Source organism: Miscanthus floridulus, chromosome 19 (assembly GCF_019320115.1).
Source record: "Miscanthus floridulus cultivar M001 chromosome 19, ASM1932011v1, whole genome shotgun sequence".
NCBI lineage: Eukaryota > Viridiplantae > Streptophyta > Magnoliopsida > Poales > Poaceae > Miscanthus > Miscanthus floridulus.
In genome coordinates, this window is record NC_089598.1 from 31,817,630 (window position 1) to 31,837,861 (window position 20,232).

The 20,232-nt window shown below is 44.5% G+C and overlaps 1 protein-coding gene and 1 long non-coding RNA gene across 4 annotated transcripts; one reads left to right on the top strand and one right to left on the bottom strand.

Moving 5' to 3' along the window:
* Window positions 1-816: 816 nt before the first annotated feature.
* On the bottom strand, window positions 817-10,103 carry LOC136528946 (uncharacterized). Of its 3 annotated transcripts, XM_066521955.1 has the most exons (14): window positions 9,852-10,103; window positions 9,106-9,191; window positions 8,461-8,619; window positions 8,026-8,239; window positions 7,851-7,937; window positions 7,617-7,756; window positions 7,006-7,086; window positions 6,291-6,355; window positions 5,757-5,932; window positions 5,138-5,268; window positions 4,945-5,032; window positions 4,251-4,467; window positions 3,717-3,823; window positions 817-1,544 (listed from the first exon to the last, which is right to left on the bottom strand). In XM_066521955.1, exons 1-14 carry the CDS (start codon window positions 10,017-10,019, stop codon window positions 1,137-1,139), a joined length of 2,127 nt encoding a protein of 708 aa, XP_066378052.1. In that variant the 5' UTR covers window positions 10,020-10,103; the 3' UTR covers window positions 817-1,136. The 3 variants fall into 3 exon arrangements, with proteins under 3 accessions (XP_066378052.1, XP_066378054.1, XP_066378053.1); XM_066521957.1 differs by lacking the exon at window positions 9,852-10,103 and having other exon boundaries at window positions 9,086-9,184; XM_066521956.1 differs by lacking the exon at window positions 9,852-10,103 and having other exon boundaries at window positions 8,461-8,597; window positions 9,086-9,153.
* Window positions 10,104-15,383: 5,280 nt separating this feature from the next.
* Window positions 15,384-17,796, top strand: LOC136525309 (uncharacterized). Its single transcript, XR_010776484.1, has 3 exons — window positions 15,384-16,053; window positions 17,120-17,231; window positions 17,534-17,796. It is a non-coding gene; the product is annotated as an uncharacterized lncRNA (long non-coding RNA).
* Window positions 17,797-20,232: the final 2,436 nt, after the last annotated feature.

Here is a 20,232-nt window from a genome sequence, read left to right on the forward strand (position 1 = left end):
TCTGCTCGGATATGCTAGATTACCATGATATTGTAACTTTCTTTCTTTCAGGATAGAAACAACCGATCTGTAACCCTACCCCTCAGGCTATATAAGGCGGTAGGGACCTCCTCGTTTTGATCTGATCATACGCAATACAATCCACAAAGACATACGACGTAGGATATTACGTTAAGCCGATGGTCCGAACCTATCTAATCGCAGTCTCTCGCGTTCTGTGTCACCATTCAGTTCTCTCACGCGCACCTCTACCGATTCGTCTACTGCTGTGGGCATACTTCTTGGTAGACCGCCGATCAGCAGCCTGTTCGGTTGGGGCTGAAACGATTGTATACGATCGTAGATTATTACTGTTGACTGGTTTAGTGTGAGAGAAAAATACTGTTCTAGCTAGAAATTTACGATCGTTTACGACCAAGCCAATGTTACCTGTTTTGGCATGTAGTGACGAGCATTTTTCTAGTCGTCAGGCATGACATAATTGCTGCATCTGCAGGGGCAGGGGGGGGCCAACTTTTGCTTTTCTGAGAAACGACAGTCTTCCATGGTAGGTGTAACTAATATTCTCGGATAAAGGAGTAAAGTAGTGTACAACATCACTGCTTTGCCATTCCTTCATTATGCATTATTCTTTTCTTTAGGGAGTTTATTTATAATATATTGTCCGTTGCGGATGTTTTTTGGAGTTATCTGTTCTGAGTAAGCAATCAGATAGAGCATGACAGATGCAGTGCAGCAAGAGAGTATGCAATGATCAGAAATACATCTGTCATCCCACAGATGATACTTTGGACTTGCATTGCACGTACTGTACATTTTAGTGTTTTACCCTCTTTGTGACACCTCTAGCCTCCTACGCGCAGGACAGACCCTCACGTTACCAGACACCAGTTCATGTTCATATACACTTCTTCAAACGAACCAGTAACCTGGGTCCCCCACGAGCATACAAAATTCTGTACGTTCTGTACCTTGGTCAAGTCCTTGTCATCCTGTGTCCACTCCTTTGTGTTTCTAGTACCTCTACTCCTTCACAGCCTGAGCTTTCTTGTTTCCTACCTTGAGAATTTGAGATACATCAACCGAAAAACTCAACAACAGTGTTGGACGCGTTTGTGTTGCTGCCCCTACTGTCGTCAAGGTAATCCATCGTCGTCGAGGTGATCCGCATCCGCGTTGCTCGAATGCCGTTTCAGTTTCCGGAAGATCTCATCGAGCGTTTCCGTAGCAGATTCATTCGTCCCGGCCCTAGGAGACAGGCTCAAACGGAGGAACTTCTTGGAGCCCATGCTTGCTCTGAAGTTCTGAAGACCCATCTTCATTGAGGCCCACCTTGAGGCCGTGTCAGCCGGTGAATCTGGAGCCAGCTCTACAGAATTTCCGGTGTCTAGCTTAATGGAGGCCGGTGAATTTTCCTTCTGAACTTGCTCCACTGGTTTCGGACTGCTGCACTGTTCCCTGACTGAAGAATATATGTGAGCAACATCGCCGCTGTGTTTCGGCTGGGCGGTTCGTTCCGGCTTCGTCTCCACTGTATCCTCACCCTGTGCAAAACAAGTTGAAGATTAGCTGAGAGTGGAACTGTTATGTGGCGGCTAGGATTGAGAGGAGAGAGCTGAGGGGAGCGACAGCGGCTGACGCGTACCCGTGCGCTACAGTACCGCGCGGGTACTGTTCACGTGGTGGTGCGGCGGCTAGGGCTAGGGGCGCAGGGGGAGGCCGGCCGTGAGAGAAGGGATTTCCTTCTAATCTCTTGCTTCCTTCTAGATTGATACATCTCCTCTCATTATATAGAGAGGTCTGACTTGGCCCCTAAGCAAGCGACTAATTAACCCTAATGGGCTAAGGCCCAATAGGTCCTTGACTCCTCTAACACTACACCCCACCTGGACATGCAGCTCGTTCTCGAGCTGCAATCTAACGATGACACTAACGATGCCTTCACTAGACACAAACCTAACACCTAAAAATAAGTCTTTTACATCTCGGCTTATTTTATTGACCTGAAGAAGACTATGACTCTTTATTTTTGACTCCTGAAGATACGGCGGGCACCCTCCGCTTGCTGGACCAGCACGTGTGTAGCCACCTGGATCCCATGGAGACCATCGGAACGAGAAGGGTGCACGGGTATGGCCACCTAGAATTGGTGGCAACAGCAACCAGCGGAGACGTGCTCGTGGCGGACGGTGGCGGAATACGATGGCGCTAGGCAGTGCGTCCCCGCCGGTGACAAGGAGGGAAGCTGCTCCCATATCGCCGGTGCCGCAGAGTTGGAGTTCGCCGCCCACGGAAAAAACACCATGCTTGCGCCTGAAGACAACAGCAGGTTGGCGCAGTTGCTGGTGGCCGTCCGACCAGGCGAGGTCGATCGACAATGCTAGGCCGCGCTCCCCTATGCTAAGGTCGACCGCCGCCAAGGTCGCCTCGTGCATAGGTGAGCGCATCTTCTGCAGCCGCCGGCGCGCTAGGAGGCCACGCGCCGCAGCCTGCAGCCGCACCGCCGCAAACACCTTGCAGGCACTTGCCCGCGCAATCGCCTTCCTCTCCGTGAGCTGCAAGGCTGCTGCTGTAGGGATGACTGGACGCCGCCGCTTGAAGATGGGGTGTTGTCGTCCCTGCCGGCGCGCTAGGAGGCAATGCGCCACCGCCTGCAGCTGCGCCGCCGATGCCTGGATGTCATCCACGCCCCTGTAGAAGACGCCATCGCTGTCCTGCTGTGGCGGCACGGGGCTGGGGGTGGTGTACGACGGGATCAGTGAAGGAGAGGTGGACAGCAGCGCGGGACTGCTGCTCTCCGCGCCCGTGCTGTCCAGCGAGGGCGACGCGGCGGAGAGCGTCGGCATCAGGCTGCTGCCGTGGAACAAGAGGCCGTCCACCCCGCCATCGAGGACGCCCGGAGCCAGGGCGCCGCCAGGCGCCATGACAACCCCGCTGATCTGAGGCATGGCATAGGGGAAGATCGCCTGCGGCTGCCACGGCTGTGGAGGTGGTGGTGGGGGCGGCGGAAGGAGGCCCGCCACAGATTGCTGCAGGGTGGAGACGTTGAGGCTGAGGGCATCCACCGTATAGCCGATCTGATCCATGTTGCGGGCAAATTGTTCCATCACACCGGCTAAACCCTCGAGGGTGAGAGCGGTGCCAGAGGTCTCCGAGAGTTCGGAGGACGCGGACGGCAGCGGAACGGACGACACCGGCGTCGGCAGGACGCCGGAGGATTGCGGAGCTGTGGACATCGTCCTGGAAATCTCTGATACCAGATGTTATGTGGCTGCTAGGATTGAGAGGAGAGAGCTGAGGGGAGCGACGGCGGCTGGCGCGCTACAGTACCCCCGCACACTACAGTACCGCGGGTACTGTTCATGTGGTGGTGGCGGCGGCTAGGGCTAGGGGCGCAGGGGGAGGCCGGCCGCGGGGCTTCGTCCACGGCCGACAAGAGAGAAGGGATTTTCTTCTAATCTTTCCTTCTAGATTGATACATCTCCTCTCATTATATAGAGAGGTCTGACTTGACCCCTAAGCAAGCGACTAATTAACCCTAATGGGCTAAGGTCCAATAAGCCCTTGACTCCTCTAACAGGAACATCCAAATGGACTAGAATTTTGAGCTCAAAATCTGCCGAAAAGAAGGGTTCGGACAACTGGATGACACAGTGAAGACAAATAGTAACGCCATTGCTGAAAAAGGACTATGATGCAGCCAAATTAATTCGCACCTGTGGTAAGTTTCCAGATTCGACGTCTTTGCCTAAACAGCTGAAATTTCTTGCTAGTGGAGTTGCATGCTCACTGACTTTGCGTCCTTGTTCCAATGAGTTTCTCTCTGCAGAAGAAAACAAATACACGAGACGATCGTAGATTATAAGCTGCAACAGTATTTTTCTCTCACACAAAACCAGCCAGCAGTATTTCTGACTTATAATCCACGATCGTTTCAGCCGAAACGAACAGGCTGGATATCTGATAGGACAAGCCATCGCTGGAGCAAAATGACTTCTAAAATCAAGCAGGGTTTCCAGAAAAACCATTAGCAACAGGCTAGATGTTTCCGAAACCATTAGCAGGGTTTGATTATTTTTTTTCGAAACAAAGCAGGGTTTGGAATAGTCTGTGTAAGCATGATAAGTTGATTATTGACAGAGGAAACTGAAATCCCAATAAGCGCGTAACAGCGAAGCAGTACCAAATTACTGGAGGCATGTGGGGTAAGAAGACAAGATATCATCATGTATACATAATGAAATTCTTACCTTTCTGAAGAATAAATACTCCAGATGGATCCAACCCATCCATATCTTCTTCTTGGTCAGTCCAGCACTTGAACCTTTTCAAGCTCCCAAAAAAGTCTATCAGATGCTCAAAGAAATTTCCGGCGACCAATAAAGTATAAACAACCATAATAAGTGGGTAGATTTTGTTGAAGGTTCTCCCAAAGAAAGGTACAACGTCATCAATGTTTCCCATTCTCTACATATTAGTACAAGAGGTGATCAGTCAAGCAGTCAATTGGGACATATCTGGTAACACCAATATAAGGACAAGAGAATCCTGCATTCTGCACTTGCAGTGAAAAAACGTGTCGCTGCATTTTAAGTATTTCCTTATAGGGTACACAAAATTAAGGTGATGAATTTGATTATTTTTGGAGCAGTGATTATCTGAAAGAGCATAAATTCTAACCGGGACCTGAATTTGGCATGCAAACTGTAAACTCACAATCATTTATTGTTTTTCTACTTCTTTTTCCTGGTGTGCACAAAATCATGGTATTTTTTTTCCCAAATATCAAAAAATAAAAATATTTTCATCATTTTTTTTCTGAGCAAACACCAATTATGAAAGTTTGAGATCAAGAATGACTACTCAAATACCACATATTGATTTTATTCATTGCCAACAATGTAGTGAAAACAGTACAAGAAAGGAACATGCAAAGATTATCACCTTTTCAAAAGTAGTTTTAGCATTACCACCAAGGTGAATGAGATTCAGGAAGTTGTAAGAAATGGGCGGTGCATATCTTGCAACCATTCTGCAGAGAAACATTTGATGTAAAAGTTCGATTAGAATGCAGAAAGGAGCTTTTAACAATTAATGTCATTCAAAGTATCAAAAGGTGGAAAACTGGAAAGCTTACGAGCAGATCATAAGCAAGCTGACTGAACTAGTTTGTCCTGGGGTCAACGAATATAACAGCATCATCCCTATCCTAATCAGTGAATAGTATGTGCAGATGCACATATACATCAAGGGAACAAATGCAGCAACCTGTTAAGAGGCCACTCTAATCAGCAAAAAGAATAAGGTTAAACTTATTGTTTTGGAAGTTTTTCTTTAATTTCGTGAAATTGCATCAAGCAGAATGAAGAAAGGTATTTAAAAAATAAAAGAATGGCAAGGAACAACAATGTTTGATCCTCTAGAAAAAAAACAGATTTTGACAATCCACCAGGAATTTTTTCTCACATGTTAAAGCACAACAGTTGTGTATATGACGATTGATGAATAGAATTGAGAAGCAAAGGATTAACAAAATCTCATGCAAAAGAAGTTATGTTTATAGAAAAAAAAACATGTGCTTCTGTGTGAAAGTAGGATCCATGTGTATATTTTACTCCAAACTGGGTAAGGCTTGCCACTGACACCCTTTCCCAGACTCCGCATAGAGCAGGAGCTCTCTGCACTGGGTACGCCCTTTTTTAATAGCCAATGATGACAAGGCAAAGCTGCAGCAATTGAATGAACAAATTTCTTACCTGGACTAGAACTTCTTGCTTTCCTACAACATTTATAAGATTGGAGAAAAGTGACAGATCAACATCACTTGGCAGCAAAGTGGCCTCAGCCAACAGTATGGAAGCCGAGACACATCCAAGGATAACAGCAAGTACTCTCATAAGTTGCTTTCTCAGTAAACAGCGCCAAATGAATTCTGAAAATGTCAATGTGCCTTTGAATCAGTTACCATGAATTATTGAAAATTCAGGGTGGTTAGCTCAGAACCCTATGTGTTGGATATGATAGAAGATAGATGAGACAGTGTTGTGTATAACAACGTATCTTCACTATAAAATTTCTTGAAACACTTTTCAGCTGTAAAATTAGGAGCCATGATTTAATGTGAAATTATTGACTATCAGTACAACTTGTAGATTCTTGCAAGACATCTCCAGCTGTTACGTCGTATTGATGGACACATAAGTTTAAAATGGTGAAAAATATTTCTCTACTATTAATACAATGATACACAGTTCTTCTGCGTATTCGAGAAAAAAAATGGTGAAAAATACCTGTGGAGTCAAGGAAAGAACCCAGTGTGCCTGATCGATTTTCCCTGAAACTTGACAGATATTTCCTGTAAAAGTTAATAATAAATGAGATACACAGATGCTTGAAACAGACCTCTCGGAATATTTTTTCTCATGATGACAAGTTTTTAACCAGCTTGCAAGACTTGGTGATTGAGGCAGTTCGGACAAATTTGATGCACATATGCTGAAATGTAACAAAGTAAATCTACCAAAATATCAAGGGTAATCTGCGGAAATATCCATGTTTCATTACCATCCAAGTCTGGAAGTGCTGAAGGGGCCAATGTAGCAAAAAGTTTCGAATGTTGGACTTGCACTTGCTCGTATCACTAATGCTACTTATAACTTCTGCATGATAATCCAAACCCAGCAAACATGTTTTGTTCATATGCAGTACCATCTATCACTCCTGCTGCTGCTAGTGCTAGTTTATCAGTTTGTATTCATGATTTATCTGTTGATTAAATTAAACCTAAAATTATTATTTGATCCAACAACAAAAATACCAAATAAAATTCACCGATTAGATAGAGCAAAAGACACATCAAAATACTTCTAAAGTTTCCCATTGAAGGTTTATTAATAGTCAAGACCTGTAACTACCCGTGCTAAACCTAAATTTCTCTGCTGTCATATGAAAATAGGTCTCATGAACGGTCATAGCCATTTCTATGCAAACATAAACAATACTCACCATCCGCTAGCATAACGTTGCTCATAGTTTCTAATAGTGTCTTCTAGTTCAAGGGCTTCCACAACACAAGTCATATAATCACTGCATAAGTATAGCACAGAATTAAACAGCAGATGTGAACAAATAACTACAGGCAAAATTGTTTGGACTCTTGCTTTAAAAAATGTTTGGATTCCACCGGATACATGAGTTTTTGTTTCAAACTACAGTAGTATATAAATGAGAATTTACTAATAAAGCATGTATATTAACCACACAAGTTTCACGTGTGTAGTTTCCACCATGAATTCATAACCTTTTATATTGCCCTTGAACTATCAAAGCCAGAGTAGATCCAATCTTGATAGTGATTTCAAAATAGTTTGTCCATTATTATTTTTTAAAATAAATATGTTTAAGGGAAATATACCCTTTGCCAATAAGCACACCAATAACGAAAAAATGTGGCCACCAGCTGCACAATCATTGGACGATTTTATCACCTGTTCTATTCTACAGGTGAGAAATTACCAGCAAATCTGTTGGTCCAGACTCCAGAGCGAGCAGGGGCCAGTCACGGGTTCAAGCTCTAAGAAGTATTTCATTTCACTTAATATCGTAGCGTGTCGTACCTTTTACGTCTATAATACTCTTCGTGGGCTTTCCTAAGTTGACGTCGGAGTGTAGCCATTGTTTTATTATCAGTGTCATAGTCCATATCATGTTCTGCTAATTTCCCACCAGAAGGCTTGAATAATGGATCATCTTGCAGCTGAGGAAAAAGAAAGAAAGATGTGAGGTAATGAAATATTAAGACTAATCTCAATTTCTAAATGAAACTTGATGTGGTACCTGAGAATCCATACCATTTGAGTCAGCATATTATTGATAATATCCATGCAAGGTCTTAATGGGTCACGCTTGGACATTTGATTCGAGGTGGCTTGAACAACCTTAGATAAGGAAAGGAACAATCGTTCAGAGGAATGCAGCCATCAACTGATCATGATATGATTGTTTAGAATCTAGAAAAGTACATACAAATATTGCATTGCAATATTCTTGGTGGGCATGATCAAGCTTTGTAGCCATCTTCGAAACTCTGTGAGATAAAAATTGTAGGCGGCGAGTCCAATCAGCACTTCGCCATACATTCCTTGGAATTTCGCTCAATCCAAAACCAAGCAGGAAGGCACCTGTCACTAAGCCAAAGGTATTTGAGCATGCCATGGAAAAGCCCAAGATACCACGGACCCTGCCAACAGTAGCATTATGTAAAGTTAAGACAGTGAAGCAAGAATTCAAATAAACCCCTCTCCGAAAAAAGGTTGCTAAAATGGACTCGACACAATAAAGCAAATATTGTCAAGAAATGTTCAAGGAAGTGGATGAATTTTTATAGACTTGAGCCTGAGTGGCATAAACATATTAGATTGATCAAGGATTATACAAGATCACTAGACAATCGAAGCATACCAATCATGGCGCATTATTATAATTAGAATGAGTCCAAAAAGGCCGATAGCTCCAACAATTGCATAATAGGTCATGTTCTTGTGAATGCTAGTTTTCAGTCTTTCTCTGAACGTGAAATCTCCAGAATCTTCATAGCCCTGAAGAGTGGGAACAATAGACCTGTTCAGATAGATAGATAGAGTTTTCAAATGACAATACTGCAAAAATGCACATGTCGACAAACGACCTAACAACTGTGAACCTAGAGAGATGAAAGGAAAGTAATCAGTTCATAAGAATAAAAAAAAGGCAACTAGGAAGGCCATTAAGAACTTTCTTATGTCAGTGAGAGTTCACACCACAAATATTGTCCACGAATAGTACTACTTGTAGAATGCAAAGGATGCAATTTATCTAATTGAGAGAAAAATATTCAGTAAACGTTGACCAACTTTTCCTTAAGAAAAGAATGCTGATCAACTTGGCAGATAAAAAAGTTCAATGCTTATACAGAAGTTTCACACTACATTAACTTCATGCAAAGGACATGTCATTAGAAACACAAAGAACAGCAGCAATGCCGTTCCAAATCTTCGAGCACTGCAAGTCTGCAACTATTTTATAAGAACGAGAACAGAACACGGACCTTTGTGGTCAATGACATACCATGCTAGGATAAATGTACTCCAATACGACCAGCTCCAAAAGAATCCAACGTCACTCTTCTGATTGCTGCCATTGCCAGAAATTGCCTGCAAGTCAGATAATGGCATAACGGGTCAGGCCAACAGAATGGAAACAGACTACCCTGCAGACCAGTGCACATCATAGCGTAACAAGTAACAACACCTTGTCGGCCTTTCCATCCACAATTGTATATATTACTTAAGCACATTTACAAACAGCGACAACAACAATCTACTTGGTTTATTGATGTTGATTGTTTGCTTATTTTTTACAATAACCTCCGTTGACAAGTAATAGAACCAATTTGACGATTTCACCATCTAACCCCAATCACTCTTGTGATTGTTTCCACGAATTCCTACCTTCAGGACCTTGGCATCGACATGATTATCTACACAGAATGATCTGCCGGACTACTGGGTACGCATACGCTACCGAATCACCATTTACTCATAAGTTAATCCAGTTTAAAACATTTCTTAGTAAACTAGCAACAGGTTCACAAATGGATATGGTTCATCCAAACTCCGATTCCAACACTACGTTACCAGCAACGCAACCAATCAACACAGTTTACTCGTCCGCAGTACGCTCAAATGATCTCTGATACTGATAGCGCGCACACTAAGCATGCAGAGCGGCAGAGAGGTCGCGGCCGGCGACGCAGCATTAGCACAGTCTGTGCACTGTAGCAGCATGGCGGGAAGGAGGCGGAGGGATCGCACCGTCCAGATGTCGGTCGGGACGAGGACGACGAAGGAGAGGGAGCAGAGCCACGCGTAGCCGACGACGGCGAGGACGTGGGCCGGCACGGCGGGGCCCGCGAAGTAGCGCAGCGTCGCCGCCACCATCCCCACCGTCAGCGGCAGCGATATCATGTAGAACACCCACATCTCGCCGCCGCTTCGGGCCTTCCGCGCTCGCCTCGTCGATGGGAATCGTGAAGAGAAGAGAAGAGAATGGACAGGAACAGGACAGGGATGAATTGGTTCCGCGGTGGCGGTGCGGCGTGGCGGGGGCTTAAAAATGTTGGCGTTTTGGGGGTGAAGGTGCGGTGGAGTGGTAGGTGGCGAGGCTGGTGGGGCCGGGACCGGACCGGTTCAGCTGCTCACGTGTCAGGAGGTGGGGCCCTGTGATCCGAGCTTGGTCTCTTTCTTGTCGGCTTCGCCTTTCACTCACGTACGTAAGCGCTGCATGGAGTTGGGACTTGGACCGGGACCGCGTCCGAGCTCCACGCCTCCACGGCTCCACCAGACCTGATCGCCGGGCGTAGCGCCGCCGCCGGGTAACGTCATATCAGCGTGTACCAAGTGAATGTATCGGGCCCAATCAGGCAATCATGCTTCGTGTTTTGCATAAACTAACCATTTTTTTGACCTTTATACGGAAGCCGTGGCATTTTGTAACGTGAAAGCTTTTGGTGCATGCTGAACGAAGGACTGCGTCAAAAGGACAGAAACGCATGCACCTTGCATAGCGTAACGCGCGTGTACACACTACACACGGGCTACTTGGTCGCACCTAATAATTAAGGAGCAGATTTGTGCTTCAGCCATGTTGTCAGCCGGAAAGGGACGTCGACGACGACGACTTTGTTCGGTCAACTGTTTTGCCAATAGTCTTCATCAATGTACAAAAACTATTTCGCCCAGTAGCTACAATCTTCAACTGCAATGTTGCTCGTGCTCATGAAGAAGTACTAAAAACTGCACAAAACGCGACCATTCACCGGCCGTGCGGCCCAACAGGCAAACGGCGGACAACCAGTATCTTGTTTCAAACCAGATCTGAACATTAAGAGAGGCGGAGGCCCATCAGGAGTCAGGACATGGCCCATCTCAGAGCTCATAACAGAAAAAAGGGAAAATTAGTTCTGTAGCATCGAAAGATCGCGACTTCCGTAAAATACTATTGAAAGACATCGGTCCCGTAAAATACCACTGAAAGGTGCACACATGAACTGAAAATACCATTCTGTTAGATTTGAGCGTTAGGTCTATTAACTTAGACCAAAATACCCCCAAACCGTTACAAGAGCTCTAAAAACATAAGAATGAAGTACAGGGATGATCTAACAGCATTTCAACACATACAAGTCACCATATGCACTAAATATTGACTAAGCACATGAAAAATTTTCCGTTCAACACATGGACTAATATTGACCAACACATCTTGCAAGCACATGGCCAAATAAGTTCACAGTACAGGAACCATATTGGTCTGGTCCAACACATGCCCAAAATAGGTTTAGTACATGACTTTTTTCATACAACAACAGTTCAATAAAATGATTCAAGATCACACTAGCCTAGTTTATGATGACCCTCCTAGCAATGCCTCCTGGTGATGTATCCAGTTGTGCTGCCATTCGTCTTATTATTGGCCCTGGACTCACTGGTGTGCCTGGTGGTCTTGTTGGTGTAGAAACAGAAGCTGTCATCCTTCTTGTTGTTGGTCCTGGACTAACCGATGCTTGGATGGCTAAGGAAGTAGAGGGGCTAGCTGTAGCTGTACCAGGTGGTTGAGTGACTAAAGAAGTAGAGGTTATTCCTGTATCATTTTTTGAAGTACCACCTCCTCCCTTTCTTTTCCTACATAACGGCAATGTAATCAAGTCATTTTACATGTAGGGTAATTCAACCAAAACATGAAACTAAGTTCAACTTACCTAGGTTCAACAATAAGTTCAGTAGGGGGCTCAGAAGAAGTAGAGGTTCCTGTAGCATTCTCCTTGGACTTTTTGGAAGCATTCCTGCATTTTGAAGTACCACATCCTCCCTTTCTTTTACTACAGAACAACAATTCCAAGGGAAATCATAATCATCCTTACTTCAACAGTAGTTGCTAAAACTAAAAGGTATTGAATGGCTTCAATGAAAATCCCAGGCTTTGCCCTAGCAAGGCCAACAGCACAAATTGCTTGCTCATCGACATTATGCTTTTGGCACTGCCCATCCCTGGGAAATAGAAAAAAAAGAAAACAATTATATAAGCAATAAGTATGGCATGTCTCCATCGAGGAAAAGGTATCATTAGACCACTTACGAGAATGTGGAATCACTTGAAAACTGCTATTAAACCCAACTCTGCTGTTTATATCTAATAAACTCAAATCAATGATGTTATCTTCGGACCTACTAGATGGTAACGCCGACCAAATGCGCTACATGTTAAAAGGGGAATCACTTCATGATAATAATAAGCTTGACAGAGGTAACTGGGTGCTAAGGCAACCCCTGCTTCCATGCACCACAAAATATTCTCACTGTACAGTTTGACAAATAATTTTAGCATGGCCAAAAGTTCAGAAGTAACACATTATAGACCATACAATCATTTGATTCAAAACAAATATGAAAATAGACAATGGAAGGGAATATAATAATGGGCTCGTATAAACAATTTTACAAAACAACAGCGCTGTGACTAACTAACACGACCACAGAAACAACGAACTGAGAACGAGATAAATCTGAGTACCAAGTAAGAATCAAGTTCGTTATAAAGGGTATTCCCTTTTAACAGTTTAAGGCCAATCACACATGTAAAAAAAGAAAAAGAAAACAAGTATTAGTGGTTTACCATTTATCAAAACGCCAGACGAAAAATGAATTGTCAACTGTTGCCCAGGCTCGATGTATGTCAGCAAAAATCCCGCAAAGAGCTGTTCCTTCACCGGCAGCTGTGTTATATCTTTCAATCAACATAGGAGGAGTTGACGAGTTTCTGCAACTTCCACCAAAGAAGGCCACTGGCGAGACAAAATATGTATTAAGAGGACATAAAAGCGCATTTTCAAAATATTAGTGGAACAACTTTATTATTAACTTCAAGTATAACTTAGAATAAACACAAATGGTAGAGAAGAGTAGGTCCAGCAATGCATTTCTGAGACCATGCAACATGACCATCATGTCCAATGTCATTAAAACTTCTTCTTTAAAGAAATTTTTCCAGCGTTCAAGATAAAGAGTTCCAACATGTACCAATGTGTTCACAGTGTTTCATCCTAACAGCCTAAGAACTAAAACTTAAAACATGAACTATTTCATAAATCCAACAAACAAAAAAGGCAAAGCAAAACCAAAAACAACTATCTACTTTAAAAGTGTGAAGACTGGACACTACAACCCATGCTCAACCAACCAAAGCAAGCAAAATGTCCAGTTCCTACCTCCTCAATTCAATTAGCAATACTATAAGAATCTGTCCCTTGAATGAATGATGTCACCAATCTGAAAAGCTGAAATTCTTAACTAGGGTTTCATTCTTACCCGTCGAGGATCTCAGATCGATGCATTGTTCCACCGCATGCGCACTGGATGAGGAGGAGTCACGGCCGGCGCAACACGCAGTCGAGGAGGAGGTGGTGGACGGCGCAGGCGGCGCGTCCTCCGCGTGACGAGCGGCCCGCGGCGGACGGCGCGGCCTCCACACGGGGAGCGGCCTGCGCGCGAAGAGGAAGCCGCGGAGGCCGGCGTAGGAGGCCCTCGGAGCTCCCAGGCGGCCGGCGGACGGGCGGAGGCAGCGCGGCCTCCGCACGACGAGCGGCCCGCGGCGGACGGCGCAAGCGGCGCGGCCTCCGCGCGAGTACCAGCCCGCGGCGGACGGCGCGGCCTCCACACGGGGAGCGACCTGTGCAAGGAGAGGAAGCCGCGGCGGCCGGCGCAGGAGGCCCTCGGAGCTCCCAGGCGGCCGGCGGACGGGCGGAGGCGGCGCTCCCAGGCAGAACCGAGCGCGGCACGGCTGTCTCACTTGCGCGGCGCAACTTCCGTATGAGGACAGGGATGAGGATAAGGCAAGGGCAAAAATGTCACTTAACTTTTGGAGTCTAGGTCTAATTAACGCTCCTAAGTGTAAAACCTGACGGGGTGCTATTTTTAGTTTACGGTGACAAATTTTAGTGCTATTTTATGGGGCTAAACTTTTTCAGTGGTATTTTACGAAGGTCGTAACCTTTCGATGCTACCGAACCAATTTTCCAAAAAAAAAACAGTTGTGCCCGCGATCACGACGACGTCCTAGGATTTGGCTCTTGGTGGAGGTTACTTTAGCGACATCCGTGCTTTTCTTCGGGAGCATTTTAATTGCACGAGTGTGTAACATTTCGAGATCTTGTAACTTGTTTGCGTACGAGCTTGCTAGTATGGGAATGAGTTGGGACTCGGATTAATCTTGTGTTTGGACAGACCCCCTTCCTGAATTTGTAATCGCTATGGCTGCTCGCGATTTAACTGAGCACGAGTCTCATAAAGTCCCTAGAGCAAGGTTGAGAATCGTAAAATAAGAACTCCTCCTTCTCCAGGTTTTCTGTTGAAGTAGATTTTCTGAAAGAAGAGAATCACCGTTTAAAAATGATTCTATAGAATAAACTCTATGCATATAATGACTGTATATAGTGAATCAGATGAAACTACTTTTTTCAGCTCTTAACTCCTTCATTTCAGAAAATCACTTTACATAATCAACGTAGAATCACTTCTCATAAGCTCTGCCAAACAAGCTTGTAAGACACCACTTCCTTCGTTCATTATTTGTATGTCTTATTATTATTGTAATAAACAACATATGTGTGACTAGAAATGTCCTTGTCGCATTCTTTTTTATTTTCATTTTTTCTTCTAACTTTAGAGAAAACATGTGAGATTAACTTTATTTATACTCAGCTTGGGTGAAATGGCTTGCGGCTTAATTTATTTTGAGCGCCATCTTAGCGGCAGGTGATGAATGCACATAAGTTGCTCCAAAGCTTTGCGATACCCTCCGATTCAGTTTATAACATGTAGTATGATGGTCTTCTAAATTTGGCTATTTATTTAATTTATATTATATTATTTATGATTATAGATTTATAAATAGAACTTTTTTAATATGGTTGAGGAGGCGTCAGGAAGCGTTAGCTGTGTCAATGATTGGTGGGCCCATACGAGGGAAGGCGTTGAAAGGCGTCAATGAGGGAGGCGTCGGGAGGCGTTGGATGTGTCTATGGTCGGTGGGCCCATATGCGCCGTAACGCCTCCCAACGCCTCCAAAGTTGAGAGGACTAGGACTTTAAATAAAAGAGTGATAATTCCTTTTCTGTAGTTATTTTTTTAATCAAGGGTAAAACGGTAAATCCATAATTATAAAAAAATGTTGTGAGTAGTATAGTTGGGATGTATGATTTAAGTACTATAGTTTGATGAATATTTGCTTTTAAAAAAAGATGAATTTTTTTTGTCTCTTTAGGGTTCATTCGCCGCCGTCGTCAGCCATCCATCTCGACGCGCTGCGCCGCTCCGGCATCGTCTCCGGCGAGATCCGGGCCCGACCCCTCCTCACCAGCCCTCAGCTCCCCAACTCGCCCCATCCTATCTTTCTCTCGGTCTCCCGAGAGGCGACGGCGCCCCCCGAGCGGCGCACCGGCGGCCCCCTCCCCCTCCCCCTCCGTTCCTGTCACCGGTGAGTCCGCACCGGCGGCCCCCTCCCCCTGTTCCCCTCGCGGGTGAGTCTCCACAGTCTCGTCTCTTCCCTTCCATCTCTCTCCCCATCTCTCTCAATGCGGCACGGCGGCGGCACGGGCGAGTCTCCGCCCGCCGCTGACTCCAATCTGAGCTTGGCTTCAAGCTCAGTCCCATGTGTCTACATATAGTTTAGAATTCAGATATGATACTGACACATGCATGTCACCAACACACCCTGCCCAATCATCATCGTTGTCGCCGCCGACCCGCCGCAGACTCCAATCTGACCTTGGCTTCGAGGTCAGTCCCATGTCTCCACGTGTAGTTGAAGCCAACGAGCAGCTCCGTCACTGCGGCCTCCGTCTTCCTCTGGTCCGCGAAGTGGAGCGTCTGCGGCAGCAGCACGGCGACGCGAACACGAAAGCTGGGTGGCCATCACCCTGTTCATGCTTTAGGACGACGGTGCCAAACCTACACCCAGGTATCCTGCTACTACTTGATTATAAGTTGAATTTTTTTGTTACATATAATGCCACTGTTCTTGTGAAGATTCTGCAATCACTGTGTACCTCCATGTTGGTTTTCTTTAGTGACATGGAAAGCTTAATGCAGTGTCTAACCCTATGTCATCATAAATTAGTTAGTGCCTTGGTTTGCTTCCTCGTTCTAAATGTCCTCAGCTATATGAAAACTGAACCACAATCTATTCTCAACTGTATGCCCAAAAAGCTTAAGCATTGATCTAGTGTAGAAAAAAACTGTAAATTGATACTTGTCAGTGTCAGGTAAAGCTGTGCTATTATTGCTATAGATTTGAAATTAGTCTGTTAATGCTAGCCGTTAATATCTTGGAGGAAAAGGCATCAGCTCATACCTGATCATAAGAAAGAATATCATTTTAAAAGAAACTAACCTGTTAATGGTTTGAACCTGAAAGATGTTCGACCTCTGACAAGGACATATGGACAAGTGACTAAGGAAAAAAACTATTAGTGCTTCAGAAAAGCTCCATATAATTTGTAGAGAAAAGTGTATTAGGTTGTAATGCCTATGGTACCACTGTTATGCAACATCCTCATTGTTTCCTTGCAGGTAGAAGTCGTAGGGCTTTAGGTCTGTGGACATCTTGATAACTAATTATTGTTTCCCCTTGGGAACAGCTTGGACTGTCAGCCAAATCCAATGGGACTCGCATTGCATATTAGCACATATGAACTTGTAGTTGTGCCCTGTGCTCCTGTTTATCAATCTATTACATCTCCAGAGCCTTGTTCTACCACAGCATAATCTCTCTTGGAATGCTAGTATCCCTCATACTATAATGTCATAAGGCACACCATAAATTTATATACATTTTGTTCTTTTTTTTCAGCTGAAAAATTTGGAGTAGCTGATCTCCTTCCATTTTTCTATCAGAATATGGAGGAGAATAAGCAGAATGAATCATTTCAACATATGGAAAGCAATGACTTTAAAGTGGGTGTATTGGGTGTCCCAACTCATTTCCAAAATGATGGATCAGCCCTATGTTTCTGTATATGTTTCAGGTTATATCAACTATGATGAGGGAGTCCCAGCTGATAAGGAAGAGGCGCGCAGTTTATCACGGAATTCTCCTACCAGATTTACTAAGGACAACTGACTATACTTAGCATGGAGGTTCTACTTCATTCTTTTCTCTTCTGTTCTCAATAAATATACTGCCTTTTCTTCATTCATTGATGGATCCAGTGGGATAGTTTGTTCACTGCAGACCAACCAACAAGAATTGTATTTCTTATCACACATGAAAATTTGACTTGCTAATGACTAAAGGATCGGACAAACTTATCAGTCATGAAAGTTTTATTTGCTAATGACAAATAGACGAATTGTTAAATAGAAATATATTTTAAATGCTTGGAATATCAGCAAAAATAGAATGCACTTCATGATATGAAGCTTCTTTTCACTGTAAACAGGTTTTAACAGAAAGCTGAGGAGAGCTGCGTCGAAGATGATGCTGACAATACTGTTGACGATCATGTGAGTCAGTGTAGATAAAGTGCAGCATAGCCTTGAAGACTCTTGGCTCCATATCATCAATCCGTATATGTCTGTTCTTCTCCTTCATCGGACCAAGGCCATGTTTAGTTGCCCTGAATTGGCGCCGCCAAAAACACTGTAGATTCCTATAGTGCACTGTAGCATTTCGTTTGTATTTGGTAATAATTATTCAATCGTTGACTAATTAGTCTGTACCGCTTTGTCCAGCTCGGCACGCTGAAGTGATATGTAGTTGTCATATTTACATCATTGTTCTCTCCTCCTGATTTCAGCTTCGTTCAAGCTGTATATCTAAATCCAGATCGTGCCGGTTCGCCTTCTGTTTGCAAACCATCTCCTCCCCCTCTTCCAGGGACCTCTGGACTCGTTGCATGTCGTTGCTACCATCCATGACACCTAGAGATTTAAAAACAAGAATAAGTGCCATGCTACATTGAAACCCTTTTAAAACTACATCCAGTAGACTAAAAATCCATTGCAATAAAAAATTACTTAGGAAGACACTATATTAATTTGCTAATGCAGCTGCTACTATAAAAAATTGCTCCGCACCCACACCTGAAGTAGCCAACAGTTGCAACCAGCAGTTGCAGCTCAACTGAAGAATCAATACATCTATGAGTATTATATGTATAGCATCATTATTGCTTTGGAGCCCAACTGAAGAAGCAACATAGCAGAGTAGGGTGTTACTTTATCTGTATGGTACAACAACATAGCCTATTACTTTTTTTTGACAAAATATAGATGATATTATACAATGTTCTTTTCTCTGAAGTAGTAGAAAAGACATGTATTGTTTGAGTTGTTTTCGCAGTACAGTATGGATTAGAGTAGTATGGTATGTGTTTATCTAAAATGAGTTTAGGTTTGCTCCTGCCTCTGCAGTGTATGGAATTCTGAATACTTAAATTGAAAGCAAAAGTGAAGAACATGTCAACTCACATGTTTCAAATTAGAGATATACTAGGCTCACAACAACTGCATTTGCAACTGAAAACCTTGTCGATTTCCATCAACCAAACCAAAAAATACCTACATAAGAGATACACGAATGGCACCGACGGATTGCTCACCTCGCTGCGAAGGTCGTGGAGGCTTCTAGACACCGGTGACGCGGTGAAGGCGGAGATCAGCGGCGGCGGCGGGTACAGCTCCGGGCGGCGGCTATGGCGGTGCGCGGGCTAGGGCTAGGGCTCGGGGCGGCTCCTATAGGGTTCAAAGGGGGCGGCGCGGTGCTCTGGGCCTAATCTATATATGCACGGGCGCGGGGAACCTCGGGGGGTGCGTGCGAGGAAATCGGGCGGCGGTGGATTCGCCCGGTCGATGCGGCGCAGCGGGGAAGAAGGGACCGGGTCGCTGACGCGTGCGCCCGGCCGCGATTGCTGGGCCTATCGGCCTGCGCGCGCACGCGATGAAGCTAGGAGGGGGAGCGGGTGGCGGCTGGGCCTGCCCATCACGAGGTCGTGGCCCAACTAAGCCACGTGAATATGGCAGTCATCCATCTGCATCCGGTTTAGTCCCACCTCGCTAGTTGAGCATCTAAGAACACGGCATAAAAGAACATGAGAAGTACCAGGGATTGAACTCCTCAACTATACAAACCTGCTCTCGCTCGTCACCTATGCCAATCGGGCTGGCGCGGCCTGTGTTGGGCTCCCTCATTGGTTGAGCCCAACCTAGCTGACACTGGCCCGTGGCACAAATTTTTTTGCCACCATTTATTTTTTTTATATCTGCCGCTAGTGAGGCTATCACCATTCATATCCAAATTCTATGTATTGTATTTATTTTCCACCCTCCACAATCTTTTCCTCATCCATAATCCATACTAATTGTTTTGAGTTACACTACTAATTGCTAATAAAAAGCTAGAACTTAAAAATAAGAAAAACTCGAGTTCACACTTAAAAAAATCGAGATTCCATTCAGAGCCAACCAAAGCGATGTCAACACCTCCTGGGAAAGGTTTCACGAGCACCTGAAAAATTGCTTTTCTAGCATGATCCAATTTGTGTTTTGGTTTACAGATCATACAGAGTAGCGACCAAGTTCAATGTTACAGCCAACAAATTCTGCTTATCGATGTCTCATTGCAGTGTCAAATCTCGTCTCAACATTAACAACGTTACAATCATACAAAGTAGGGTCGTACAGCTATAGGGATAATTGCGGTAGTTTCATAGAACTGGATGAGCAGTTACAGAGGCCAGTTTACCTGCGATTTCCAGCACATACAACTTCATCCGGAACAGATTCAGCCCATAAAAATAATCCGTACACCTAAGGCCTTTATGCACAAGTGGCAACCGTGATAACTGATAGGAGATAAATTTAGTCAGCTACACAAGCATATCTATGTCATTTCCTAGCCGGACCATTAAGCCATGAAAACATTCGTAAGCATACATAACCTTGCAACTATAACAATGCGAGGTCATGAATATAACCTACTGAGTGCATTAGGAAGTTGCATGCAAGTATTTTTTGATGTTTCAACCCAGTCTTTGCTGGGCTCTCCCTTCGAAGATGCATGCCTCTTGTGACCACTCCGAGTCAATAGCGCAATGCTATTTGATCTTGGCATCTGGACAGCCCCAGCAACACAATCTCC

Coding starts and splice junctions, on each gene's coding strand:
- LOC136528946 (XM_066521955.1), bottom strand. CDS start 10,019: ATGTGGGTGTTCTACATGATATCGCTGCCGCTGACGGTGGGGATGGTG. Junction 7,757..7,850: donor ATAATATGCTGACTCAAATG/GTATGGATTCTC, acceptor CTTTTTCCTCAG/CTGCAAGATGATCCATTATT. Junction 5,933..6,290: donor TTCTTTCCTTGACTCCACAG/GTATTTTTCACC, acceptor TGACATTTTCAG/AATTCATTTGGCGCTGTTTA.